Below are 21,350 nucleotides of genomic sequence, written 5' to 3' on the forward strand. Positions count from 1 at the left end.
CTTCACTCAACCGTCGGTCAGCCAAGGGCGGAACATCCCATAGTCACTGCCTGAAGCCGTCTATTACGAGGTTTGGACCCATTACTTGCCTGCTTGTCTCATTGTCAAGCGCTTATGACCAGACATATATCACAGCGCCTTCCTCGCACTATGCGTCAGAGGAAGCAGGACCAAGCACCCTCTTTGACTGTCGCAGATCCCACAACTGGATGGTATTTCCAGTTGCAATGAGGACATCCTGAGAGCAAAACAGGGAAGGAAAAAAAAAAAAGTATGGTGGCATAGTGACAACAGACCACGGCCATAAAACCATCTCATAGCCTGGTTACATATACATTGATATACAATGACCCCAAAACCACCCACTAACGGGGAGGTAGGTACCAATCGTCGCAACGGTCCTCAAAGCCAATACAACTCGCAAGTCGATTTTGTCAAAAGTCATCCCAAGCATCTTTGTCGCTTTACTCCGTGAAACGCCGAACATGTCCAGACCAACAAATGCCATCCCCCAAAAGGATTAGGAGTAAACAGAAAAAACAAAAACAAAACAAGATTACCCGGAGCGCCCTTCAGACCTCATTTACCAACAACGACAAGCCTTGGTACCATAAGCGCAAGCCATCGGTAGTACGCCAGAGAGATGGGCTGCATGCAGGAGGGAAGATGAGCAAGCGGCTTCACTGCTCAATAGACATGGCGTTGTCGTCGTCGTCGTCGTCATCACCATCGGCAGTAAGCCCGAGGAGGCGCGCATACTGGACTGTTAAGCGTTGGAGCTCCCTGAACTTGCCTGTAACGTCGCAAGACCTTGTCAGTAAAAATGATAGATGGTATAATGACTTCCAGAGACAAGAACTTACCCAGGATCATGACAACACCCTTGAGAAGCTCTCTCCGATCCCACCCGCAGAGCTCACCCTTCCCATACCAGCCCCAGCCCTCAGCCTCCTCTTTTCCGTCTACCCGCCTCTGCAAAACTCCACCGACAAGCGAATTAAGAAGCTCCTCCACCTTGCCCCTGAGACCCTCAGCACCTATCCGCTTCGCGTACATAAAGAGGTACAGCCTGAACTCATCCTTGGAGCCGAGCTGCAGTGCACCGGCGATGCGGTTCTCGAGATGTGCAATGCTGACACTGCTCTCGAATCCCTCAAACCCTTCACGGCTGAGGAGAGTCTTGATAAGACGCTGCAGAGTGTAAGCCCGGCCGCGCAACAAGAACTCGTTCGTTGTATGACGCTCCAGGAAGGGTATGATGCCTGCTGAGACCGACACGCCATCCTGCGACTTAGGCGCAGGTGCTTCGTTGGGACCCACGGCGGTCGTCTGAAGGGCACTGATAGAACTGTCATTGCTGTTCCAGTACTGGCTTCCGACAGCCCACCAGGTTTCAGAGAGTCGCTGCCACGAGTACATAGTCGGTGAATAGAGGAAGCCGTCTCCGTTACTCAATGTGACGACCACCATGCCCTCGGAATTCAAGTGGGCAGAGGTCACGCCAAGTCCAGGCGTTGGGCCATGTGGACTGAGGGTGTGTATGGCTATATCCAGGATCGGCGCCAGGGACACTGGCGGGAATGGTGATGTGAAGGTCTTGACGTTGTATACGTGAACGAGACCAACGGCCGTGATGCACAACAACCAATACCCGCGGCTTTCTAAGATCACGGGCTGTGACGAGAGAACGACTGCGCTAAGCAACCGCCTGCCAGCGGGAGACCACACATACAACGTACCATCTTCGCACGCTGCTGCCCAAAAGTTCTTGTTGCCAGTAAGGAGCATGACAGCCTTGGGAAGGAAGTCATGCCATAGAAGCAATCCGCGTTTTGTGGCCGTTACATGAGACGGGTCACGGGATGCGACAGGGTTCCTCGCCTCGAATATGATGTTCTCAGGAACCTTGGTTGCATCCTCAAGGGTAGTTTCGTCCTGAAGCACGCCCCTTTCCAGGGGTCGCAATATGTGCGACCTAACCTTGGGAACTCCAAGCCGGACCTGGGAGTACGTGATCGAGGAACTCAAAACAGCGGGTCGCAATACTTCGGGAGTAGGAACCACACCATCGGCCGGCTCCTTAAGCTGCGCTGGTTCGGTTCCTTCGACGCCATTTACGAGGACAGGAACCGGCCCATTGTGAGGCTTCTTGGTGGTCGTATCTTCTTCGTAGTCCTCCTCCAGCACAGCTGCTTTCCGCTTGTTGCCCAGTAGCATCGATGCTAAGCCTCCTTTGGGCAAGCCATCAAAAGGCTGGGTGAGATCCAGGATAGCCTGTGGTGCGTCGGCTTGTGCGGCTTTCGTCGAACTTTTACCAACGAGGTGGGACTGTGGTAGGGATGAAGTTCCTGTACCTGAAGAGGATACCAACATGGGCGCGACCCTCTTCTTGCCGTCCTTGGTGATTGTGACTCGAGACTTGAGCGCAGCTATACGCTCTGCCTTCTTTGCCTCGCTCTCCTCTGCCTGGTCGCCTTCGTTGGAAGCGTCCTTGTCTTTATCCTTGTCCTTGTCTTTCTCCTTTTCCTTTTCCTTTTCCTTGTCCTTGTCCTTGTCTTTCTCGCCGTTATTAGTAGTTGAGTCACCATTCACGTCACCGTTCGCTGCTTTTACCCCGTTAGTAGCAGGTGTGGCAGCGGCAGGAGATGCGCCGCTCGTTTCCGACACGAGGGCATCGCCCATAAGTGCTCCCATGCGATTCTCTGCACCTCGTAACTCTCCAGCCTTGCTTTGGTTCTCGAGATTCAAGCTCTCAATGTCCTCAGCGGTGCCGGCACCCTTCTTCGAGCTGCTGTACTTTTGTAGAGCCTTGTCGTTCTCCTCAGCTGTCGCCACCCAGCCAAGCTCGCCCTCCTCAAACTTGAGGGCATATATGCCGCCATCGAGACTGCAAACAAACAAAACCTGGCCGTCTGGCGTCCATGACAAATCCGCAATCGACTTTGATGCCAGGTCCTGGAGGATGACGAGAGGTCTGGAGGTATTAGTGTTCCAGATGCTGAGCGTTTTGTCCTGGCCTGCTGATGCTATAACCGTCACCAGGTTGCTGCTCCCATTACTATTGCCATTCGCAAGGGCGGGATCCGTGGTGTGAAACAGCCGTGGTGAGAACTGAGTGACCTCGGTAGGCCCCTCGTGACCGATCAGGTTGATCTCCGACAGCCAGCTGCCTCGTTCTATGATGGCTACGGAACTGACGGGACCGTTGACGGCATTTGCGGCTGCTATGTGGTTACCATCTGGTGACCATGAGCACCTCCTGAAATACGTGGTAAGAGGTGAGCTCTTGAACGGAGTGTTAATCGTGGTCTCGAGCACAAAGTTGTTAACCATGTCGTGCTGCGTCGCATTCGGGGCGGGCGGCGTAAATCGGAATATCTTGATGGTGCGGTCGTCGCTGGCGGTAGCAAAGAATTTGTTTGCGGGATCAAAGGTAATGCCTTTGACATGGCTCTGATGCACTGCCAGCGTCTTGAGCTTCTCAAAGGTGTGCCCAGACCAGACGACAACCTTGGAGTCCAGGCCGACGGACACAAGGATTGAGGAGTCATAAGACCATGCTATGTCCTGCACATCGTTCTCGTGTCCAACAAGGCGCTTGTATGTCTTCCAGTTCTCAATAGGCGGTGGCTCATTGGTACCTATGAGCGGTTGAGGATTAGTATGGGCATGTATGCTACATAGCGGCATGGTCTCTGGGTCGTTGTCTCCGGGTGTTCGTACCAAACGTTGCCGTGTGGGACGGGGGGTTACTATCGAGCTGATATATGCATATGATCTTGTCGTCGGCGCCGGATGCGAGGTATCGACCGTTAGGAGAGAAGCGCACCGAGTGGATGGTTCCCAGGTGGTGGCTCATGTGGCAGAGCTGCCTTGGTTTTCTGAAGCTCTCATTGTCGGCGTTGTAGATAGCTTCGGTGGACCAAACCCTGACGTGACCATCGCCTCCCGCAGTGGCCAATCTCGAGCCATCGGGGGAGATGTGGCAGCTGTAGACCTCAAAATCCTTTTGTTCGCCTGTGATGGGTTGTTTAGGTTAGTTTGTGTGTTGCAAGTCAGTGCCTAGGGCGTCGAATGGTATCATCGCAACGAGCTTGACCACCAAGCTTTTTGTGCCAAATCAGACCTACCACTATGGCTAAGCCATGAAGGCTTGATTATGTGCATTGTGTGCTGGAATCCTTGTGTCTGCTTCGCATTATTGAGGGAGACCTCGTTTGCGGTTGGGGTTGCTGTGACGCTGCGATGTTTGGGTTTGCTTTGGGCAATTCTCAAATTCTCAATCAAAAGTTCGCGCAAATGCAATGCGCCGCGTCTTGGAATTGAGACCTGGCGCGACTGCTGCACGCCTCGCTTTAGGTGTCATAGTGGATACTAGTCTTCAAATATGATTGGTCCTCAGCATTAGACTTGTGGGGGCGGGGCCTCAAAAGGCCATACGTTTAAGGCGCTAACGTGTCGAAGCTGTGCCAACTCTAATCTACGCGCGCCAATTTATGTATATGTTCATCGTCATGAAGTACGCAGCATGGGTACCAACTTATCCCTCCTCTTACTGGACATCGCACGCTGCTGCATAGAATACTGTGATACTTGATCTGGACAAGCAGAAGTCCCCATGAGAGTCGCAAAAATCTCGAACATCACAGGCATACCCTCGACGTCAGCTGGAAATCACGACACGGCCCCGTCCGCCTACATAAGCGAAACACCTACGCCACCATCGATGTCCTATAAAACTCTTCACTCAAGATGCAGGGCTTCAACATGGGACGTTACGTCCCACCGGACGTCGAAGGCACCATCACCGGAAACAAGCTGCATGGCAAGCACCCCCAGGGATCCCGCGCCCGTCACGGCGGCGGCGCCCTCACGGTCCGCTTCGAGATGCCCTTCCCCGTCTGGTGCGAGGGCTGCCCCCAGGAGACCCTCATAGGCCAGGGCGTACGCTTCAACGCCATCAAGCGCCGTGTCGGCAACTACCACAGCACGCCAATCTTCTCCTTTGCGATCAAGCATCCCGCATGCGGCGGCGACATTGAGATCCGCACGGATCCCCAAAATACAGATTACGTCGTCGTCAGCGGCGGCAGGCGGAGGGAGCCTGGTATGAGGAGTCAGGAGGGCGAGAGTCTGGTGTCGGCAGCGGATCTGGCGAGGGCGAGCCTGGCGTCCATCGACGAGGCCAGGGGCGAGGTCAAGGACGAGAAGGCCAGGGAGGCCGCATTTGCAAAGTTGGAAAAGACCATTGCAGACAGGGCGGCTCTCGCCCGCTCGACGAGCCGCGTCGAGGAGCTGGTTGACGTGTCGGCTCGGGCGTGGGACGACCCGTATTCGCGCAACTCGGAATTGCGAAATGCATTTCGTGCAGGGCGCAAGGAACGGGAAGCCATCGCCGTCAGCGACGAGGCCCTGAAGGATAAGATGAGCCTGGGGGACCAGGTTGTTCTTGGTCCGGAGACCGACTATGACAGGCGACTCGCCGCTCTGATGGATTATGGCAGTACCGACGGAGCCCGGGACGGAGCCCGGGACGCCGCTGAGATGGCCATGAGCAAGCCACTTTTCGGGGAGTCAGGACGTTCTGCAAGCCCAGCACAGTACTCAAAACCCAAAGAGAAAGGCAAGATTGCCGATACGGGTGAAACGCCACGGCGGGAGAAGCCTCGGATGCTCAAGGCGGAGATTTCCAAAGAAAAGACACGAGAGGGTCTTATTGGCGCGATTGCCATGAACCAAAGGACAGCCACGGATCCATTCCTAGAAGGTCTTTGGAGCGAAAAATCCAAAAGACAACGTATCATACCTGGACTGAAGCGAAAGCGGGATCCTCTCGCAGATTCCAGCAGCGACGAAGCTACCAGAACTTCAGCGCATCCCCCAAAGCCACCACAACAAGTGTTGGCCAGGACGGCATCGCCCGCCTTGGTGAGCTACGACTCGGACCAGGAGGAATAGCTCACGTTTTGCTGGTCATGTTTTACATTCGATTTGCTACTTGTGATACCCAGATAAACTTGTTTCATTAGGCGTCATTTCCGACCTGAAAGTCGTTTAGAAACCGTTGCCGGTTGTTACTCTACCGTAACCAAACCCAAGGAGAGTTGAGAATTCTCATTCCGTTTTCACTTTGAAACTATGTGCTTGCTCGTGTCTGGCTGGGCAACTAACTACAAACGCCACACAAACACTACTTTTGAGTGATGCCCCAGCCCATCGTGTAGGACTTTTCTACCAGTTGCATAGCCAACGGCGCCAGATCGGCACCTCTTTCTCCGCGGACAGGGCTTGGTTCGCCTGACCTTTCGAGTCGCCATCGTCCGAGATGGCCTCGCTAATTCGAGCAGGACTCTCACTCTGTACGGATTGGGAAACAGCGAGTGACTTGATGGTCAGGCTGAAGTCGCCATCCTGCTTTTCAAAAAAGCTAGATGTTACGGAGACGCTGTTAGCAGGTAGCAGAGGCAACAATGCTGCAGGTCTTGAGCTCATTTCATATGGCTCTACGTACCTTCTCATCATGAAGGAGATCCGCTTGATGTTGGCCAGATCCAGTTTCGCATCCTCTGCCGGACGGCCTCTGTAGGTGGGCTTGAACTGATCAATCGGCATCTTCACCTGCTTCGTCTCACCCTCCTTGTCGCCATCGCCCAGCGCGACAAAGTCATATTCCCAACTGACGGTGCTCTGCTCCCGACCATCCGGTCCGGTAGGCAGAATGTCGTTTTTTAGCGTAAGAGTGTACGTCTTGTTGTCGGCAGGAACCACGACATCTGCAATCAGGGCACCAACGCCGGTCAGATCAACTAGGAAGGGGTCAACAGTGCGCTGGGAAGCAAAGCCCGCGCCACCAAGGGTCTTGGTGTCGAGGGTGCCGTTGAAGGTGGCAGCCGTGCGGTCGGCGTTGACGATTAAGTGGGAGACTGAACTGCCTCCGCGGACACGATCATCGACGGCGGTGAACCCGGCCTCATCCCATGGTCTGTGTGGCGTTGCGTTAGCTCCCTGCACGACGAACGGGTTTGACGACGGAAATAGAAAACATGGAGCACAGAGATGGATTGTGTATTGCGTGAGTCAGGAGACGGAACCTCCGCGCTCGCGCTTCGGCGTTAAAGAGAAAAACACACTAAGCATAGAAAAGCGCAGAGGATTGATTGAGTTGAGCATATTAGTCGTCGTTGCGCACTGCTCATCCGATAGTCGGAAATAACACAGGAAATAACCACATGTGTATGATGCACTTGCATAGGCAGCACGATTCAGGGCCTGGAACAGGCTAGATTCAACCAAGGACTGTAATGTCGGATTGTATCGAATTTGGGGTATGGGGAAGTTGAGTATGGGGATGAAGGATGTAGGCAGCCAGACGACAGAAAACGGTCTGGGCATGAGATGAACACCGCAGAGTACGACTGGTCTAGGCCTCGAGACAAAACGTTGGAAAAGAATAGCAAAACGGAGAGTCGTCGGAAGAATTTCAAAGTGTGTACCAGACAAGATTCTGCCATCGGGCTCAAACATGCGCACTACAAGGCCAAATATTGGAGAAAGACTCGGCCAGGCCAGGCACCACGCGAGGTGCCATGGAACACACACAAAGAAGAAAAAAAAAAAAGAGACAGAAAGAGACAGAAAGCTCAGACGTACTTGTCACCACCAAAAATATATCGGTTTCCTGCCATGATGGACATGGCAAAGCTCCAGTCGAGAAGCAGGACTGCGGGTAACGCCGCTCGCATAGGGATATGCCCGCGTGAGCTGTGGTTGGTCGACAAGGGATATGTAGCGACGATATGCCAAGTCCGTTCGTAGGCCAAGGACAAGGCTGGGCACTAATATCGCAGTCCAAGCTCCTTTTGGTAACCTTTACCTCCGGACTGTGGGCGGAAACGAACGAACTTGAGTGGGCATTGCCCACAAAGTGCCATCATGTCAACAATCGTCATCCCGAACCAAGGAACCCGAAGCTCGATGAGCTATATTGATAGCCTCCCGTCATAAAACATACCACGGTCAAAGGAGGGGGGTGTGCGCTTTTTCGTCCTCACCGGACCACAGGGGGGAAGGACGGTCACTAAACACGAGGTACTCTAAAGTTGGCAGGATTGGATCCCCTGGTGAGCCGCGAATCCGATTGTTGAAGAGATTCGGTAGCGCTACTGACGATATCGCCGAAGGATGGTGGAGCGAGCGGACACAAAAAATCAATATGAAGTGATAGGTAGAAAGAAGAATCTGGCTGGCAATCCGATATTGCCGTGGACCGCGTCAAGCGTCAAAAGGAGTTGGAAGGAAAAAAGAAGGCCAAAGTTTAATGAATGCATGATGACGGGATCGACGCCCCACTCAAGTCAGTGACAAGCCCGAAAGCAGCTTGGGGGGATTGTCCGCATCGCCCTGACAGCCAGGCGCGGGGGGACATTACAGTAGGCCAAAACCTTGCCTGACTCGGGGATCGATTTTTTTCGGTGTGACCGCGCCCTGGGTTAGGTTCAGCAAAAACACGATTCTGTGCGGTTATCGCGGCTAAGCACGGATATCTGACATGCGAGGCAAGACACTTTCGTCCCTTGTTTCTCAAACACCTTAATTCTGAACTTCACATGTCTACGTTGGTATGATTTCACCGGACGGAGCAAGGGGGGAGGGCACACAGAGCAACACCGAACAAAATACCCTTCCTTCATCGGATTTGGATGTGCCTTGATGCGCGCAGTCTAGACGCATCCTTGATCTTGATGAGCACTTTACTTGCCGCTGATGCAATTTGTGGCGGCCGCCCCGATTACCTCAAACCGTAAACCAGGATGAGTACCCATTCAAAAAGATGGAACAAACTGCTTTTGCATTGTTGTTGTTCTCCGTGTGATTTTTTTTTCTATTAAACTTCTTGGGCAAGATGTGGCGCTGTCAAACATCGCTGAATCGAGTCTTGATGTACGACCGTTCCCTCCCCCAGGTCCTGGCGCGACACGCACGCCCTCTAGCGCACAAAGGCCAGGAGCCGCTTTCATGTATACCTTTTTCATCGCATTCTTCCGGTGCACGACTCGATTAGAAGGAACTCTGCCTGGCCCAACGTGAGCAGAGTTTCGTCCTGTCCGGCTCACCTCCCCTTGAACCCTGAAAGAAGGCCCTGTCAGAGAAGGATTGCTGGATTTTGCTTTTTAATTGTAGTCTAGGTCGTAGGGCTGGAAAGGGAAAAGAAGGAAGCTAATGTTCCCCGACATGAGGTGAGAACCTAAGATGAACCTAACCTTTGGTTTTTTTGGAGCATTGCAGGGTCACCACAGTGTCTGAATACCTACTTATACGCAATCATCCATTATACTATTCCCGCATTAAGTCCTATGCTCCCTTCGTATCTGCGTATGCGCCGATAAATTGGTGTCTTTTTAGCGGCTCGCTCATCTAGAAATATGAATTGCGCAGCGCAGATTGGTAAGCGTGCCCCCAAACCACGACGACTCATTCCCATACAGTCAGTACCCATCGTTCCGCGGAGCGAAAATGGCGCCGGTGTGGTCCCAAGTCCTAAGGTATTCATGGTGATGCATTCGTTGGCCCTTACAGGTGAGGACTTTTCCGCCAAGCTCCATATAGCATGTTAAGTAGGATCATAGTTCAAATATCGATGCTATAGAGTAGCTGTCACAGTCTCCGGACGATTGAGACTAGGCCGTTTGCTTGCTCGGTGAACACAGCAAGTCCAAGTGAAATTCAATGCTGAGATTCCAAACGTTTGTAGACATGAGGCTCAATTCAATTGACGGCGGCCCCACTTTACGGAAATGCATTAGCTTTCTTCCTACTGACTTTTTTTGCTCGGTAGGTGGTACCTTGCGTTGCTTGCCTATCCGTTGCCTGAAATTCTAGATTTTAGTCGCATTATTTTGACAGGTTTGCTCCGGATGCCAGAAAGAAGACTAAATCTAATATACGGTACCTTATTTACCTGGGAAGCTTCACAGGAAAGTCAGGATACCATTTACATTTGCAATACGCTTCAGCCTGCCCATTCTAATTTTAACAATGTTCTCCAAGCTACTTCATGTTTGATATTAGTTCTAGGTAGTAGGTAGGTAATTAGGTAAGGTAGAAGAAACCCACTTCGGGTCGCCGGCTATCGCACTGTTTGTCTGCTACCCCACCTTTCTCGTGTAATCTGGAGGCCTTGAGACCATAGCAATGGTACGACTATGACCGTGCTTCAAAAGCCGAAATTATGTTGGCTCATATAGCCCATAACTCCGTATGGCCTGACAACTGCAAATAAAGGGGCAATATGCGTGGTACTTTTTAAACTGTTATTCCACATGCAGGGTTGGGTTTTCACTTCGGGCGCTTAAGTGCGCTCCATCCAAATTTAGTAATTACCTAGATAGGCCAGTTTGTAGGGTGACTGTTGATGCAGGGCCATTTCCTTTCGGCCTTGCTTGGCTTTTGCCTTGCTACAACATACCAAGCTTACAAACTACCAGCCCGCGTCCAACTAGCGCTATTTTGAACTTGGCCGCCCATTTGAGCCCCCTATAATTAGCAACATGCAGTTGAGTGAATCCACGAATCCCTAAAAAGTATTTACGAAGTACGACTGAGTACGAATCATGACCCTTCGTAAGAAGACAAATAGAATCTTGGCATATCTACACACCACGCAATGCCTGCAATGGATACTCATGCCTCATATCGGACCCTCGCCTCTCGCTCCACGGGGACTTTTGATAAACGGCAAGGCACAAATGTTACACAACAAGGTCATGCGACTGAATTAATCCTGGACAAAGGTAACCAAGAACGATTCCTGATGTACATCAACATTTTAGACCCGACTAAGCCGACGATTCCCTTAAATCCGCCTTTGCCCCGGAGGGGTGGCCACCCTTGCTTGTTTCTGCTGTGGAGACACTGGAGTGAATTGTCGAAGGATGCGCGGTGACCAATCACGACGGGCCTGGTGGTGGTGGGGATACCGGTTCTGGAAATCCGCCGATGGTTTCGGGGCGCCTCATTTCTCATTTTGTGCCATTACGAATGCTGCCAGTTCGCCAGCCTTTCCAGATTGACCTTTGGTGATGGGACAGCCTTTCCATTTGCTATGAGTGGATTTGTTCCCCCTGTTTATCTCGTGTCTCTTGCCTAATCTGTCTCGTCTCTCCTATATGCAGTGTTCTTTTGCAGTCCCTCTGAAGCCCAATAAATACTGAGTGCTCACATTAAGAAAAATAGCACCCAAACGGAATATGCCGTCCAAAGAACCATTTGTAGATCGATCCCATACGCGTATTCACCTTCAAAGGCCGAACCCTACCTCTAGTGGGTCGCCAAGGGACACCCCCAAGCTTCTTACAAAGGACCTACTCCCGTGGGAGATAAGAGGAGACAGAGACAAGGGGAGGCTACAGAATAGAGAAGAGGAGTTTGTACTTTGTACGGTACGGTATCATGGGCCCGCCAAGATGAGCAAAAGTCCTCGAAAGACTCTCTTTGCATTGTCCGTTTTTACTGTCGGAGCTACGCCCGTTCGGGACCGAACGATTGGCGCGTGTGGAGAAGGATGCTTGTGAGGGTACTTTTCTGCAGCAAAGAAAAAATGTGTGGGTATCGGGTGCTGAACCCGCGCAAGGGACCCCTGGTATATGCATATCTCTAGGTACCTTACCACGGTATGCTAGCAAAAGCTGGGTACGGAGCACTTGGTACGGAGTATGGTCGCAACAAAGATGGCAGTAGGGACGAGGCAAGGCAGCAGCTGAAATCCCTCCCCAAGGAGCCCCCATTCGCCCCATGTGGGTGACTATGGCCCCCTCCGCCCACGCAAGCCCCGTCCAAAGAAACAAAGTTGAGAAGAGCAAGCATGGCCGTTTTTCCGTTTTTCTTTTTGCGCTGGCAGCTCGGCCGAGAGCATCTTATTCAGGACATGCATGCAGAAATTTTGAGTTTTTTTTTGGTCTTCTTGTCATTGACAAGGGCACCGGATTTGGCCGTGATGTGTAACCATGATTCGAAAAACCTGTGACAACCCATTGAACGTTAGAAAAAAAAAACCTCTCTCAAAAAGCTTTTTGGGGAGATGCCGAAGCGAGGGAAGGGATTGAGCTGGAATGCTAAGACTTTTTTCGGCGGAGTATTGGGTGCGCACGCACGTGGCGCTTGTGATGGCCCTGCCGGTCATCGATCGCTATCCGTCTCACGGGTGAGATTCTTAAAAACCTTTCTCTATTGTGAGAAATCTCTAGAGATTGCTACAGCTGCATGCAATAATCGATTTCTGATGTTCCCAGAACCTAATCAGTAATAGAAGTTATGAAAGGCATAAAGAAGAAAAAAAGAGGGCACTAGTCTAGAAAGAAAATCACCTGTAAACAATCAAGTAAAGCAAGCCAATTGGGATACAAGCAACCGTCTCATCGGACTAACCCCACGACTCTAGACGCACCGCAACGCGCCAGCTGGCGGACCCCTAGAGGGTCTGAACCCTCCATCCGAATTACCTCGTTGGCCGGCGAAGACCGTCCTCGATCCAAACTCTCGTCGTAATCTCACCAAATTTTCGCCCCTTCGCATCGGATGGCCTGCCACTTTTGTTGACTTGCATGACAAGTAGCCATAATTAACTCATGATACATAGCCACCTTGAGCATCATTGGAACAGTGAGCAAAAGTAATGAGCAAGAAGAAAGAATGCATGTTCTTTCTATGTTGGATTGGGGATCTATGAACATCAAATTCAAAAGTATAGCCAAAAATAAAAACTAAAAAAAAAAAAGTATTTCCCTTTCTTCCTGAAGATGGTTAAGAAAAAAAGTACGTGTTCCGATCGCAGAGTGACCTTTTTTGAGGAGTGTGAAGCCCTGATACAGAATGGAGATGACAAAAAAAAGTATGTAACAAGAATCGAAAAGTGTGCACCAAAAAGTGCCCAAAAGTTACCCGGGAAAAGGTGGTAATATGCGCCATCGCTGCCTGGGAAAGTACAAGAAAAAAACGATCCGATCGTCATGATGCATTGCAAAAAAACAGAGTAACAAGGGGGGGAAAAGTACCAAATAAGCTGTCAACCGCGCCGTCAGATACAAGCATTGAAGCAAGTTAATCATGGCCAGTGAGGCAGTGAAATTTTTTAATTTCTTTTTTTTTTGTTTTTGTTTTCGTATGTTTCTTTTGCTTTTCTCTCTCCACTCCAGTTTATTACTGGATCATGCCCGGCGAGGCAGGCATGGATAAAGGAGTGGTCGGGTACTCGTAACCAGAGTCTGAGCAGCTGGTAGAGTGGTCGAATCCGTGCGACAACGGTGGTGTCTGATGATGGAGTCGACGATCAGCCTCTTTGTTCTTCTCATCGGCGAGGCGGGGCGGGATGATAAGAAGGAGAAGCAGGGAAATTTGTTTGCAGACGAGGCAGGAAAGGTTGAGGAAGAGGATATGATGAAGTGGAGCGAGACTCGCGAGAGGCACTCACATGAGGATTCGAGTTGTCGTATGGCGCGGCTTGGCTGACTTCGATCCCCGGCATGTAGCCATAGTTGCCCATGTAGGGCGACATCTCCTCGCCATAGCTGGGTTCCCGCTTGATGGCATCGCTGAAGTGTGTCATTGAAGGCAAAGTAACCGGGACCGTTGTCGGCACCAAGTATTCGCCGGCCGTGTATGGCGGCGAGGTTGTGGCGCCGTATGGGAGCATCATGTCCTCAGGCGGCGGGTAGGTGTAGAACAACGAAGGCGGGCTGTGGCTGCGGTCCCGCGGCTCTGACGCATACGGTTGTGCGAAAAGAAGCTCATCATCAGGGTTCATGGGAGGAGTAAATTGCTCGGGGTAAGTCTTGGGAGGCGAGAGAGCGGCAGGGGGTGGTGAAGATTGCTGCTTTGTCGCCTTCTTAGGAGAGCGAGCCTTGCTGCCGCTCTTGGTGCTGGAGCTTGCTGTGCTGGCCTTGGAGGTTGTGGTGGTGGTGGTCTTCTCGTTGCCGTCGGTTGAAGCACCATCTGAAGATCCGGCACGCCTCTCAAGGTCCTCCAGTCTCCTCTTGAGCTTCTTGCCTACAAGAGAAGAAACGGATCATGTTAGTAAAGAAAAGGTTGCCCCATATGATCTGGGAAGGGGTCACTCACGGTAGTTGCGCTGGGCAATGCGGTTTTGTATCCTCCTGCGCTCCGCAAGGTCGGAGATCTTGGTCCAGTCCTCATCCGGGTTGGCTGAGGCGCTAAATGCGCTGCTGGTTCCCGAGTATTGCCTAGGAGCCGGAGCGGGCGCGTAGGCGGCATAGTGGTGGTGTTGGGGCATGGCGAACATGTTGACTGGCGGTGGCAGCTTGGCCGAGTTGTCTTCTGCGCTGTAGTAGTGGTGGGACATGCGCGAGGCGTCGTAGTAGGACTCGTGAGGATCGAAGGTGGTGGGAACAGCAGGGTAGAGGTGATGACTGATCATGGGAGCAACTCTGAAGGGGTAAAGCTGATGTGGGATGGGGATGTAATGATAGTTTTATAAAACTGACGAGTAGACTTCTTTGAGTTTGTTTCGAACCGGTTGCTGTATGATGGTGGTATAGCATCTTTCGAGATTTGATCTTTTGCGGCGGGGGGAATGAGGCACATAAATATCCAGCGACAGGTTTACCAAGGTGGGAGAGGCGTGGGCGCAAGAAGGTCTCATCGCAGGCGTGAAGCAAGCGAACCGCACCCGCGCTCGTGGAATCTACGCCAAGGGAACCCCTTGTATGGGGGGACTCGAATTTTGGCAGCGCTCGAGACACCCCTCCTCCATGAGAGATGCGATGCGAGCCTGTGCATCCCGCCATTTTCGACACTCCCCCGTGTGGTGTGTGTGTGTGTGTGGGAGACATCAGCCAAAGACAAGCCTTGGGACCAGGGTAGGGTTGTAGCCTGGTATTGACCAGCTAAGTCTATCCCAGCCCTGCGCAGCTAGAGAATGGCTTGGGACTGGGGCGTGGGTGTGACCAAGAAACGGGAAGAGGCGGAGACTGTGGTTTGGGGTCAATTTGGTCCGGAGTTTTGCTGCATCTAGTTACCTCTGTACATACCGGAACTGTTCTGCATGATACCTACTTTTCTTGTTCCCTTGTTTTTTTTTTGCACGAGTCTCTCAGGTAGTGCGGGTGATTCTGCTTCATGTACGCATGCCCTTTGGTGCTACTACTGTAGTGCTTTGCTTCATGCATTTCTGTTTGCTTTGGCGCGGATGTGATCTTTGCGTTGGTTCCAACAAGGAAAGGCACAGAACGGGCGGGCAGTAGCGCTCTGCAGCAGACGGTTTTGGGGCAGCAGTGCAAAGTACCTGAGGGGACAAGATAACGGAAACGGACTTTTGGCAGCTCGTCTGGCCATCCTAAACGGAGGGGGTCCGAGGAAATGGTGGGGTTGATCGGCAAAACGGAAAGTCCAACGCAAAAACGTAAAACGGCGAAATTTGGGACTGTGGAGGGGTGACAGAGAAAGAAAAAAATTAGCCCAACATGGGACAAAGAACAAAGTGAATGGCACAGTAACAGTAAACCCACCAGGGGGGGCTAAATGCGCCTTTGCATTTTCGCAGGTGCCTAGCAGGGGTCTGTCGAGGTTTCGCGGTAAGCGGCCAATCATAAAGAAGCTAGCGTAGTTGCCCACACGTGGAGCAAGCAGAGAAAATCATTACCACCTAAACCCAGTGCAACATTCTTGGGTTCGTCGGCTCGCATTCGACTTGGCGGCACCCATGGGCGGTGGAAAGCAGACCTCTGAATGGGTCTATCACGTAGGCCTATTGCAAAGCGAATGAAATGACATATTCTGCAAGACCCATTTCCCTGCTGCCCGCGGCGAATTGTTGATCAACCTATTCAAGATGCAATTATGCCAATCATGATGGAGTGACGCAAGGAAGTCCTCGGCCATGAACAAGGAAGACCCTCATAATGGGTCCTTGCGATCCGAACAATTTTGCGTTTTTGCTAGGTCCGTATTTTTATTTTTATTTTAGCTAAGCTGAGGTACATAGATTTGTGTACCTAGGCAGTTATTTAGCCTTTGTGCCCTTCGCCTCGGGGCTTCGTACGGACCTTCCAAAAGCCGAGTCGTCTGCACGATCGGGAGGCCGCTGGTCGGGGACGGGGATTTGAGGATTTCGGCTGCCTGCTAGACTTGACATCGTATCAATTCCAATTGCATCTCATACGTAGCATGAAGCTATACATAGTAGTTACCTAGGGGAGAGTAAGTTGAAACCGAACAGTGAGAAGAAAAGTCCTCCCCGCATCATGGGACTATTACACTAAAGCTAGAATCTCCAACAGTAAGCCGCCACCTAACCAGGCTACCTACCTCATAGGGCTGTACCAGCCAGCTGCTGTGCATCCGCACCACACAACGGCTCAACATGTTCCAATCCCAAAGCAATTCATAGGTTGCAGAGTCGATCGGTGGCTAGGCACTATTTTGGGGGCTAATTAGCATACCAAGAAACAAAGTCGCATCCTTTCTGTTATTTTTTGTTACTCAGTATACTTATTCTATTCGTTTCAGGATCCGCTTATTCCATTTGAGTATATAATTCGGATCACCGTGGATCTAGCCCAGGCCTCTCCCACAGTCCTTTTGTCACGTCTCCCAGTGTTTGCCAAGCCGCCAAACTTGAGCCCTGATCGAAACTCGTGATTTGACGAGCGGGACCGTCCGTCCCTGGTATTAATAATCTAATCATGGCAAACAAAACCCTGATGGGTCGGGCACCTTTGATTTGATACAGGAGCGCTGATTGACTACAAGTTAATTGTTACGTTGAAATAGATACGCGTATACAAAAGCCCCCAATATGTCTACTTGCCTAATTAGTCATTGGCACTCAATATTATATCCCGTCTCCCTCAAAGCCGCGGGGTTCGCAGGGTTCCTGGTCTAAGCCCCTTCTTGGCCAGGGGTAGAATTTGGTCAACTCCACGTCAGACTTTACGTGACCGCCAACCCAATTCCAAATATGCAACCTCACCACCATCACCAGTCGGAGCGGGCTGTCTGCCGAACATCACAACGGTTCGTGTGGTATCTAGGTAGGTAACTATGGGGTGCACTGCCCTCGAGCAAACAGTCCTAATCCAGCAACGTCCTACTTGGAAACGGCGTCCTTTCCGTCCAACCGGCACCTCCAACTCGGAGTTCTGGGGTAAGCGTGGAGGGAGGGAAAACTTTCCCTCTCGGAACACACATCTCCAGGTAGATAACGTTCAACGAGTGAAAGCGCGTTTAGTGTACATTATGGGGGCCAGGAGAGACCCGGCATTCCGGCCACTCATGAAGGGTAAGAAAAAAGGAGACCAGAAGCAGGTACACGACAGTGGATTTGGGAGGTAGGGTGTGGGCTCTGCCGCGGCAGCATCGACCAACCAAGGATAGCAGCAGAGCGCCCGCATATGCAGGCTGATGGCGGCAAAGGGAAACCAGGGCAGATCTGGCCCAAACAAGCGCTTCCTGCACCTGGTGAGCTTGCCCAATATGGGAACAATAGTCGAAGAGGTGGACGAATATAGCAAACCAGGTGGCAATACCACCTCTTGCTGCGATGTTGGTTATGATGAATCCTCCTCACCTCTATTTTTGTGTGTTGATGTCTCTATGTTGAGATTAGCCATATTTGATTCTCATCCAGGGTCTTGACCTGGCAGCCCACCTCGCATTATCATCATCGCACCATCATTAGGGTCCTAGAGAGTGAGCCCTTGCCCCTGCATTTATCATCTCTCTTTTTGTGTCCTTTTTCGGTCCGGCTGAAGCCAGGCATATCGGGAACGGCACAAAGGTGAGAAGGCGGAGTTCCATTACTGTAAGTTTGTTACCGACTCGCGGATATCAAATTGCCAGGAGGTCGCATTTGATCGGAGCTGAAGGACAATCCCCGGGTCCGATGAGCCGGAGGACCAGACCCTGAGGTGTCACCGTTTCTCAAGATTGTGGAGATGGAGTTCTTGTGCGACTGTTTTGCGTATGTGCATTCATGGTCAGCATGTCGCAAATAGATCCACCTGCAGCTATCAAACGTTGCATGTCATATGGGTGGAGGGGAGATTGCCGGAGGAGTGAGCTGGCAAAACCGCGGGAAGGAGCAAATAATGAAAAAAAAATACCTTGGTTACTCACCTTGATTGGCGGGTAACCCCTTCACCCCAATATCAGGTTGTTTATTGTTGATGCCATTTGGTTAGTTCACCTATGAAGTACGAGGGTCGGCGGCGGGCAAAGCGGGTTGGGGGGCGTGAAGGAGGGTGACCTGCAGGGCTGCATCATTCGAGAAGAAAAAGCGATCTTCCCCACACCACACCCACCAGCGTGCGTCGCAAACGTGCATCCAGCGGGCTAATTTTGTCCACAATAGACCGGTTTTTTGCCCATCAAAGTTGGGCTAATTAAACTAGCTCCAATCTCTCTCAATATTGCAGTGGTTGCACGTGGTGTTGGCGCGGGTGCGCACCAATGAGGAGACGGCTGCTGCAGCATTCGAGATTCTATTTTTACATCCAACTGGGTCACTCATGTCGGTCGGCCCTTTGGCGTGACAAAAATACCAGCCTACCTGCAATTGTAGGATCGCTCTGAATGGATGAACCAAGCGAATGCACTTAAAAATGGAATCAAAATAGAATCAAAGGTGGCATGTACAGATGCGGTGGCTTTTTGTCGGTGACTTTTTGACGTTATTCAATTGCTTTCCATAAGCTGCCGACCCAGCCAAGTACGTAGATGATCATGTCGCTGGGTCTTGCTCCACTACCTGGGATTAAAAACAAGATGGGACGGATAGGGTTCCTGAGAAGGGGCGTGTGTTTGGACCACCAGTCTGGTATGGGGATTTCTAATATGCGTAATCAGGGATCCCTGCCGATTAGCCAGCCCTATAAGTCGGGTAGTTGCTACCAAGGCTACCTTACTTAGAGAGGCAAGTATTAAGGTCGCGCGGGAGGAACCCATTTTATTTACCTCGCACCATTTCTTATTGGTACAAACTTGGACTCTTTCGTACTTTGTCCTGTTGATTCAATTGAATAGTGAACACGGAGGTTAAATTGGTATGCAGCTGTCACTACAACGTGTCATACAGTATGTTGCAATGGCAAAGCCACTGCAAGACTGTAGTTCCGGCAAGTAGCCATTATTTTTGTTAGATTAAGCTAATCCTCCTCTGTATGGTGCTTGTACTGACCCCGACGTACCGTATTCAATCACGCTTTTCCTCATATCAAGGGATAATGAGTGTGAGTATTCCAGGGTCTAGTTTTAAATCTTATCAAAGCTTGGTCAATAGTAAGCCGTAAATTTACAGTGATTAGGTACGCAATAATGAACGATTTCACTAGCGAATACCTGCCGGGATTTGAACCAAACAACACAACATTGCCGTATTATTTCACGTGCTCAAGTGCCGGAGATCAATCAATATCCATCAACAAGCGTCTATCTTATCGTCAGCGTCAGCAAGAGTGAAAAAGGTAACCTCGCATTGCTACCTTACCGTAGTTGGCGATTTTGTAGCCCAGACTTGCCCCCACAGCAGCAAAGCGACGGCAGGGGGCTTGACAACAGTGAGCACTGCAGTACCACAAATGTCCCGTAAACCCTTTGGGTCCATTGCCACCAATCAGGAAAGGCACAGCGTATTGAAATTACTGAACTTGTTTGAAGTGCCGGAGATAATATCTCACCATGTGTCGAGTCGAGAGTGAAGCTTACCAGCCCACGAGCGGATCTGCATAATGTTGTCTACTGTAACCTCCCCCAAGCGACCTGCAAAATACCTGGGAACAGCACAGCGGTGGACCGCAAAAGCCTCCACTCCACACATGTCGCTCCCGGAGCACCGGAGCTAAGTTGAGTCTTAGGCCGGTCCGTTGATTGCATTAATAATAAGAAATCCGAATGAGTCTTAACTCCGCTTGCGAGCTCGGTTTGTTGAGTAGGATATGCTTTAATAGGACCCCTTTTATTCATTCCACCAAATGACGATATTGCGTTGGATGGTTTGCGGATCAAGACTGACTTTTTTCAGTGCTGACAAACTCAACCACAAACAATCACCTTATCTTGCATATTTACAAAATTCTCGATACGTAGGGCTGAAAAACGGGTGTGAGACCAAGTCTTCTCCATTCCACCGTCCTGTGGCGGAGGATGCTTAAGGCAGCAACTTTGCAAATTTTACTACTTTTTGTTCTGTGTTAGTGTACCCCAGCCACATTTTGTCGGCATTTGGGGTCCAACATCGACATGTTTGCAATGATCGGTATGCAGAACAGTAGCAAACTTGATGCGCATCAATTCTCGGCCCACCAGTGTTCCGAGATGTGTGTTGAAGGAGACGGTCTTTTTATCTCGGTGCCTGCTCGGATCACTATTGCACAGTTGGGCTTTATGTGGCTCAGCGACCCAAGCTTGAGAGCCTTACAGTAGTTGCACCCGTTCCTTTGGGTTTGTTTGTACTGTACGCAGTAAAACAGCCACGCACAGCCCCTTGGATTTCTCCACATCTCCACCTCCAATCACCACCCCCCTGGTTCGACCCCAGTTGCCAGGCAGAAGGATTTTAACCCCAATGTCGTTTGATATGCCCATTCCTAGGCTAGCGTCCCCACTGATATTTTACTACAACGATTGTTCTCCGCCTTGATAAGCATCAAAACCCACCCCAAGATCCCTTACCGTCGCGGGAGGGGAAACCCCGGCGCCCTTCATGCTGTCATAGTCGCCATTAAACATCCTGGACAGTATTGCTACTATTGGCTAATTTCCCGACATGTCTTCATCTCCTAGCCATGGCCAAGCCGTTCGTCGGACCGTACCACCGCCTGGTGGACCCCACGTGTCGCCTAGCATCCTTGTACCCGGCTAGGTATGTCAAGTACGGGAACTTGCCGCGTATGGTCTGCAATTAAGTGTACTATACGTAGCAAGGTAGGCAGGTGTCCATCAGAGCCACAATGACAAGAAGCGCGTAAGATAGCGATACATTTCTCCGTTTGCGGGAAAGACAAGAAGAACCGAGGTTGTTTGCTTGCTTTGCAACATCTCGGCAGTGGGCTTTGCCAGTATCTCTCGGCACGGTAATGGATTCTTATTCGTTGGATCACGCCTCACCAGACGCATAGCCTGTCAAGCAAAGCCTCAGTAAGAAAGCCACTACGAAGGCCTGCACTTGCCATGAACAAGCAGGACTAGGAAGGTAGCAAAGTACCGTACGTTCGTTGGCTGAAGCAGCAGAGGGGAAAGCCACAAAACGTCATGTTCAGTGGCTTGGTTCGAGCTAGACTATAGTAGACCTAGGGTAGGGCCTAGTGCTAGTGCTAGTGCTAGTGGCTATACCTGGTGGTCTC

General features: G+C 51.1%; 8 protein-coding genes across 8 annotated transcripts; 4 read left to right on the top strand and 4 right to left on the bottom strand.

The window, feature by feature from the left end:
* Nucleotides 1-250: 250 nt before the first annotated feature.
* MGG_00590 (HIR1) lies at nt 251-4,304 on the bottom strand. Its single transcript, XM_003718402.1, has 4 exons — nt 4,131-4,304; nt 3,724-4,017; nt 864-3,641; nt 251-793 (listed from the first exon to the last, which is right to left on the bottom strand). Exons 1-4 carry the CDS (start codon nt 4,165-4,167, stop codon nt 681-683), a joined length of 3,222 nt encoding a protein of 1,073 aa, XP_003718450.1. The 5' UTR covers nt 4,168-4,304; the 3' UTR covers nt 251-680.
* A 184-nt stretch (nt 4,305-4,488) lies between these two features.
* MGG_00589 (coiled-coil domain-containing protein 130) lies at nt 4,489-6,281 on the top strand. Its single transcript, XM_003718403.1, has one exon. The coding sequence runs from the start codon at nt 4,753-4,755 to the stop codon at nt 5,956-5,958; it is 1,206 nt and encodes a 401-aa protein (XP_003718451.1). The 5' UTR covers nt 4,489-4,752; the 3' UTR covers nt 5,959-6,281.
* MGG_00588 (CIA30 family protein) lies at nt 6,005-8,436 on the bottom strand. The gene is made up of 4 exons (XM_003718404.1): nt 8,012-8,436; nt 7,651-7,880; nt 6,512-6,982; nt 6,005-6,427 (listed from the first exon to the last, which is right to left on the bottom strand). Exons 2-4 carry the CDS (start codon nt 7,740-7,742, stop codon nt 6,232-6,234), a joined length of 759 nt encoding a protein of 252 aa, XP_003718452.1. The 5' UTR covers nt 7,743-7,880; nt 8,012-8,436; the 3' UTR covers nt 6,005-6,231.
* A 2,227-nt stretch (nt 8,437-10,663) lies between these two features.
* Nucleotides 10,664-11,079, top strand: MGG_17418 (uncharacterized protein; the record flags this gene model as incomplete). The annotated part of the gene is made up of 2 exons (XM_003718405.1): nt 10,664-10,790; nt 10,931-11,079. The coding sequence occupies 2 exons, from the start codon at nt 10,664-10,666 to the stop codon at nt 11,077-11,079; spliced, it is 276 nt and encodes a 91-aa protein (XP_003718453.1).
* A 517-nt stretch (nt 11,080-11,596) lies between these two features.
* Nucleotides 11,597-12,114, top strand: MGG_17419 (uncharacterized protein; the record flags this gene model as incomplete). The annotated part of the gene is made up of 3 exons (XM_003718406.1): nt 11,597-11,600; nt 11,679-11,792; nt 12,065-12,114. 3 exons carry the CDS (start codon nt 11,597-11,599, stop codon nt 12,112-12,114), a joined length of 168 nt encoding a protein of 55 aa, XP_003718454.1.
* A 557-nt stretch (nt 12,115-12,671) lies between these two features.
* MGG_00587 (uncharacterized protein) lies at nt 12,672-14,622 on the bottom strand. Its single transcript, XM_003718407.1, has 3 exons — nt 14,113-14,622; nt 13,466-14,040; nt 12,672-13,305 (listed from the first exon to the last, which is right to left on the bottom strand). Exons 1-3 carry the CDS (start codon nt 14,426-14,428, stop codon nt 13,195-13,197), a joined length of 1,002 nt encoding a protein of 333 aa, XP_003718455.1. The 5' UTR covers nt 14,429-14,622; the 3' UTR covers nt 12,672-13,194.
* Nucleotides 14,623-16,976: 2,354 nt separating this feature from the next.
* MGG_17420 (uncharacterized protein) lies at nt 16,977-18,542 on the top strand (the record flags this gene model as incomplete). The annotated part of the gene is made up of 6 exons (XM_003718408.1): nt 16,977-17,339; nt 17,409-17,588; nt 17,639-17,700; nt 17,763-17,812; nt 18,018-18,065; nt 18,426-18,542. Exons 1-6 carry the CDS (start codon nt 17,053-17,055, stop codon nt 18,540-18,542), a joined length of 744 nt encoding a protein of 247 aa, XP_003718456.1. The 5' UTR covers nt 16,977-17,052.
* Nucleotides 18,543-18,959: 417 nt separating this feature from the next.
* Nucleotides 18,960-19,825, bottom strand: MGG_00585 (uncharacterized protein; the record flags this gene model as incomplete). The annotated part of the gene is made up of 4 exons (XM_003718409.1): nt 18,960-19,066; nt 19,197-19,254; nt 19,496-19,572; nt 19,714-19,825. The coding sequence occupies 4 exons, from the start codon at nt 19,823-19,825 to the stop codon at nt 18,960-18,962; spliced, it is 354 nt and encodes a 117-aa protein (XP_003718457.1).
* Between the last annotated feature and the right edge of the window lie 1,525 nt (nt 19,826-21,350).

Source organism: Pyricularia oryzae, chromosome 5 (genome assembly GCF_000002495.2).
Source record: "Pyricularia oryzae 70-15 chromosome 5, whole genome shotgun sequence".
Classification (NCBI taxonomy): Eukaryota; Fungi; Ascomycota; class Sordariomycetes; order Magnaporthales; family Pyriculariaceae; genus Pyricularia; species Pyricularia oryzae.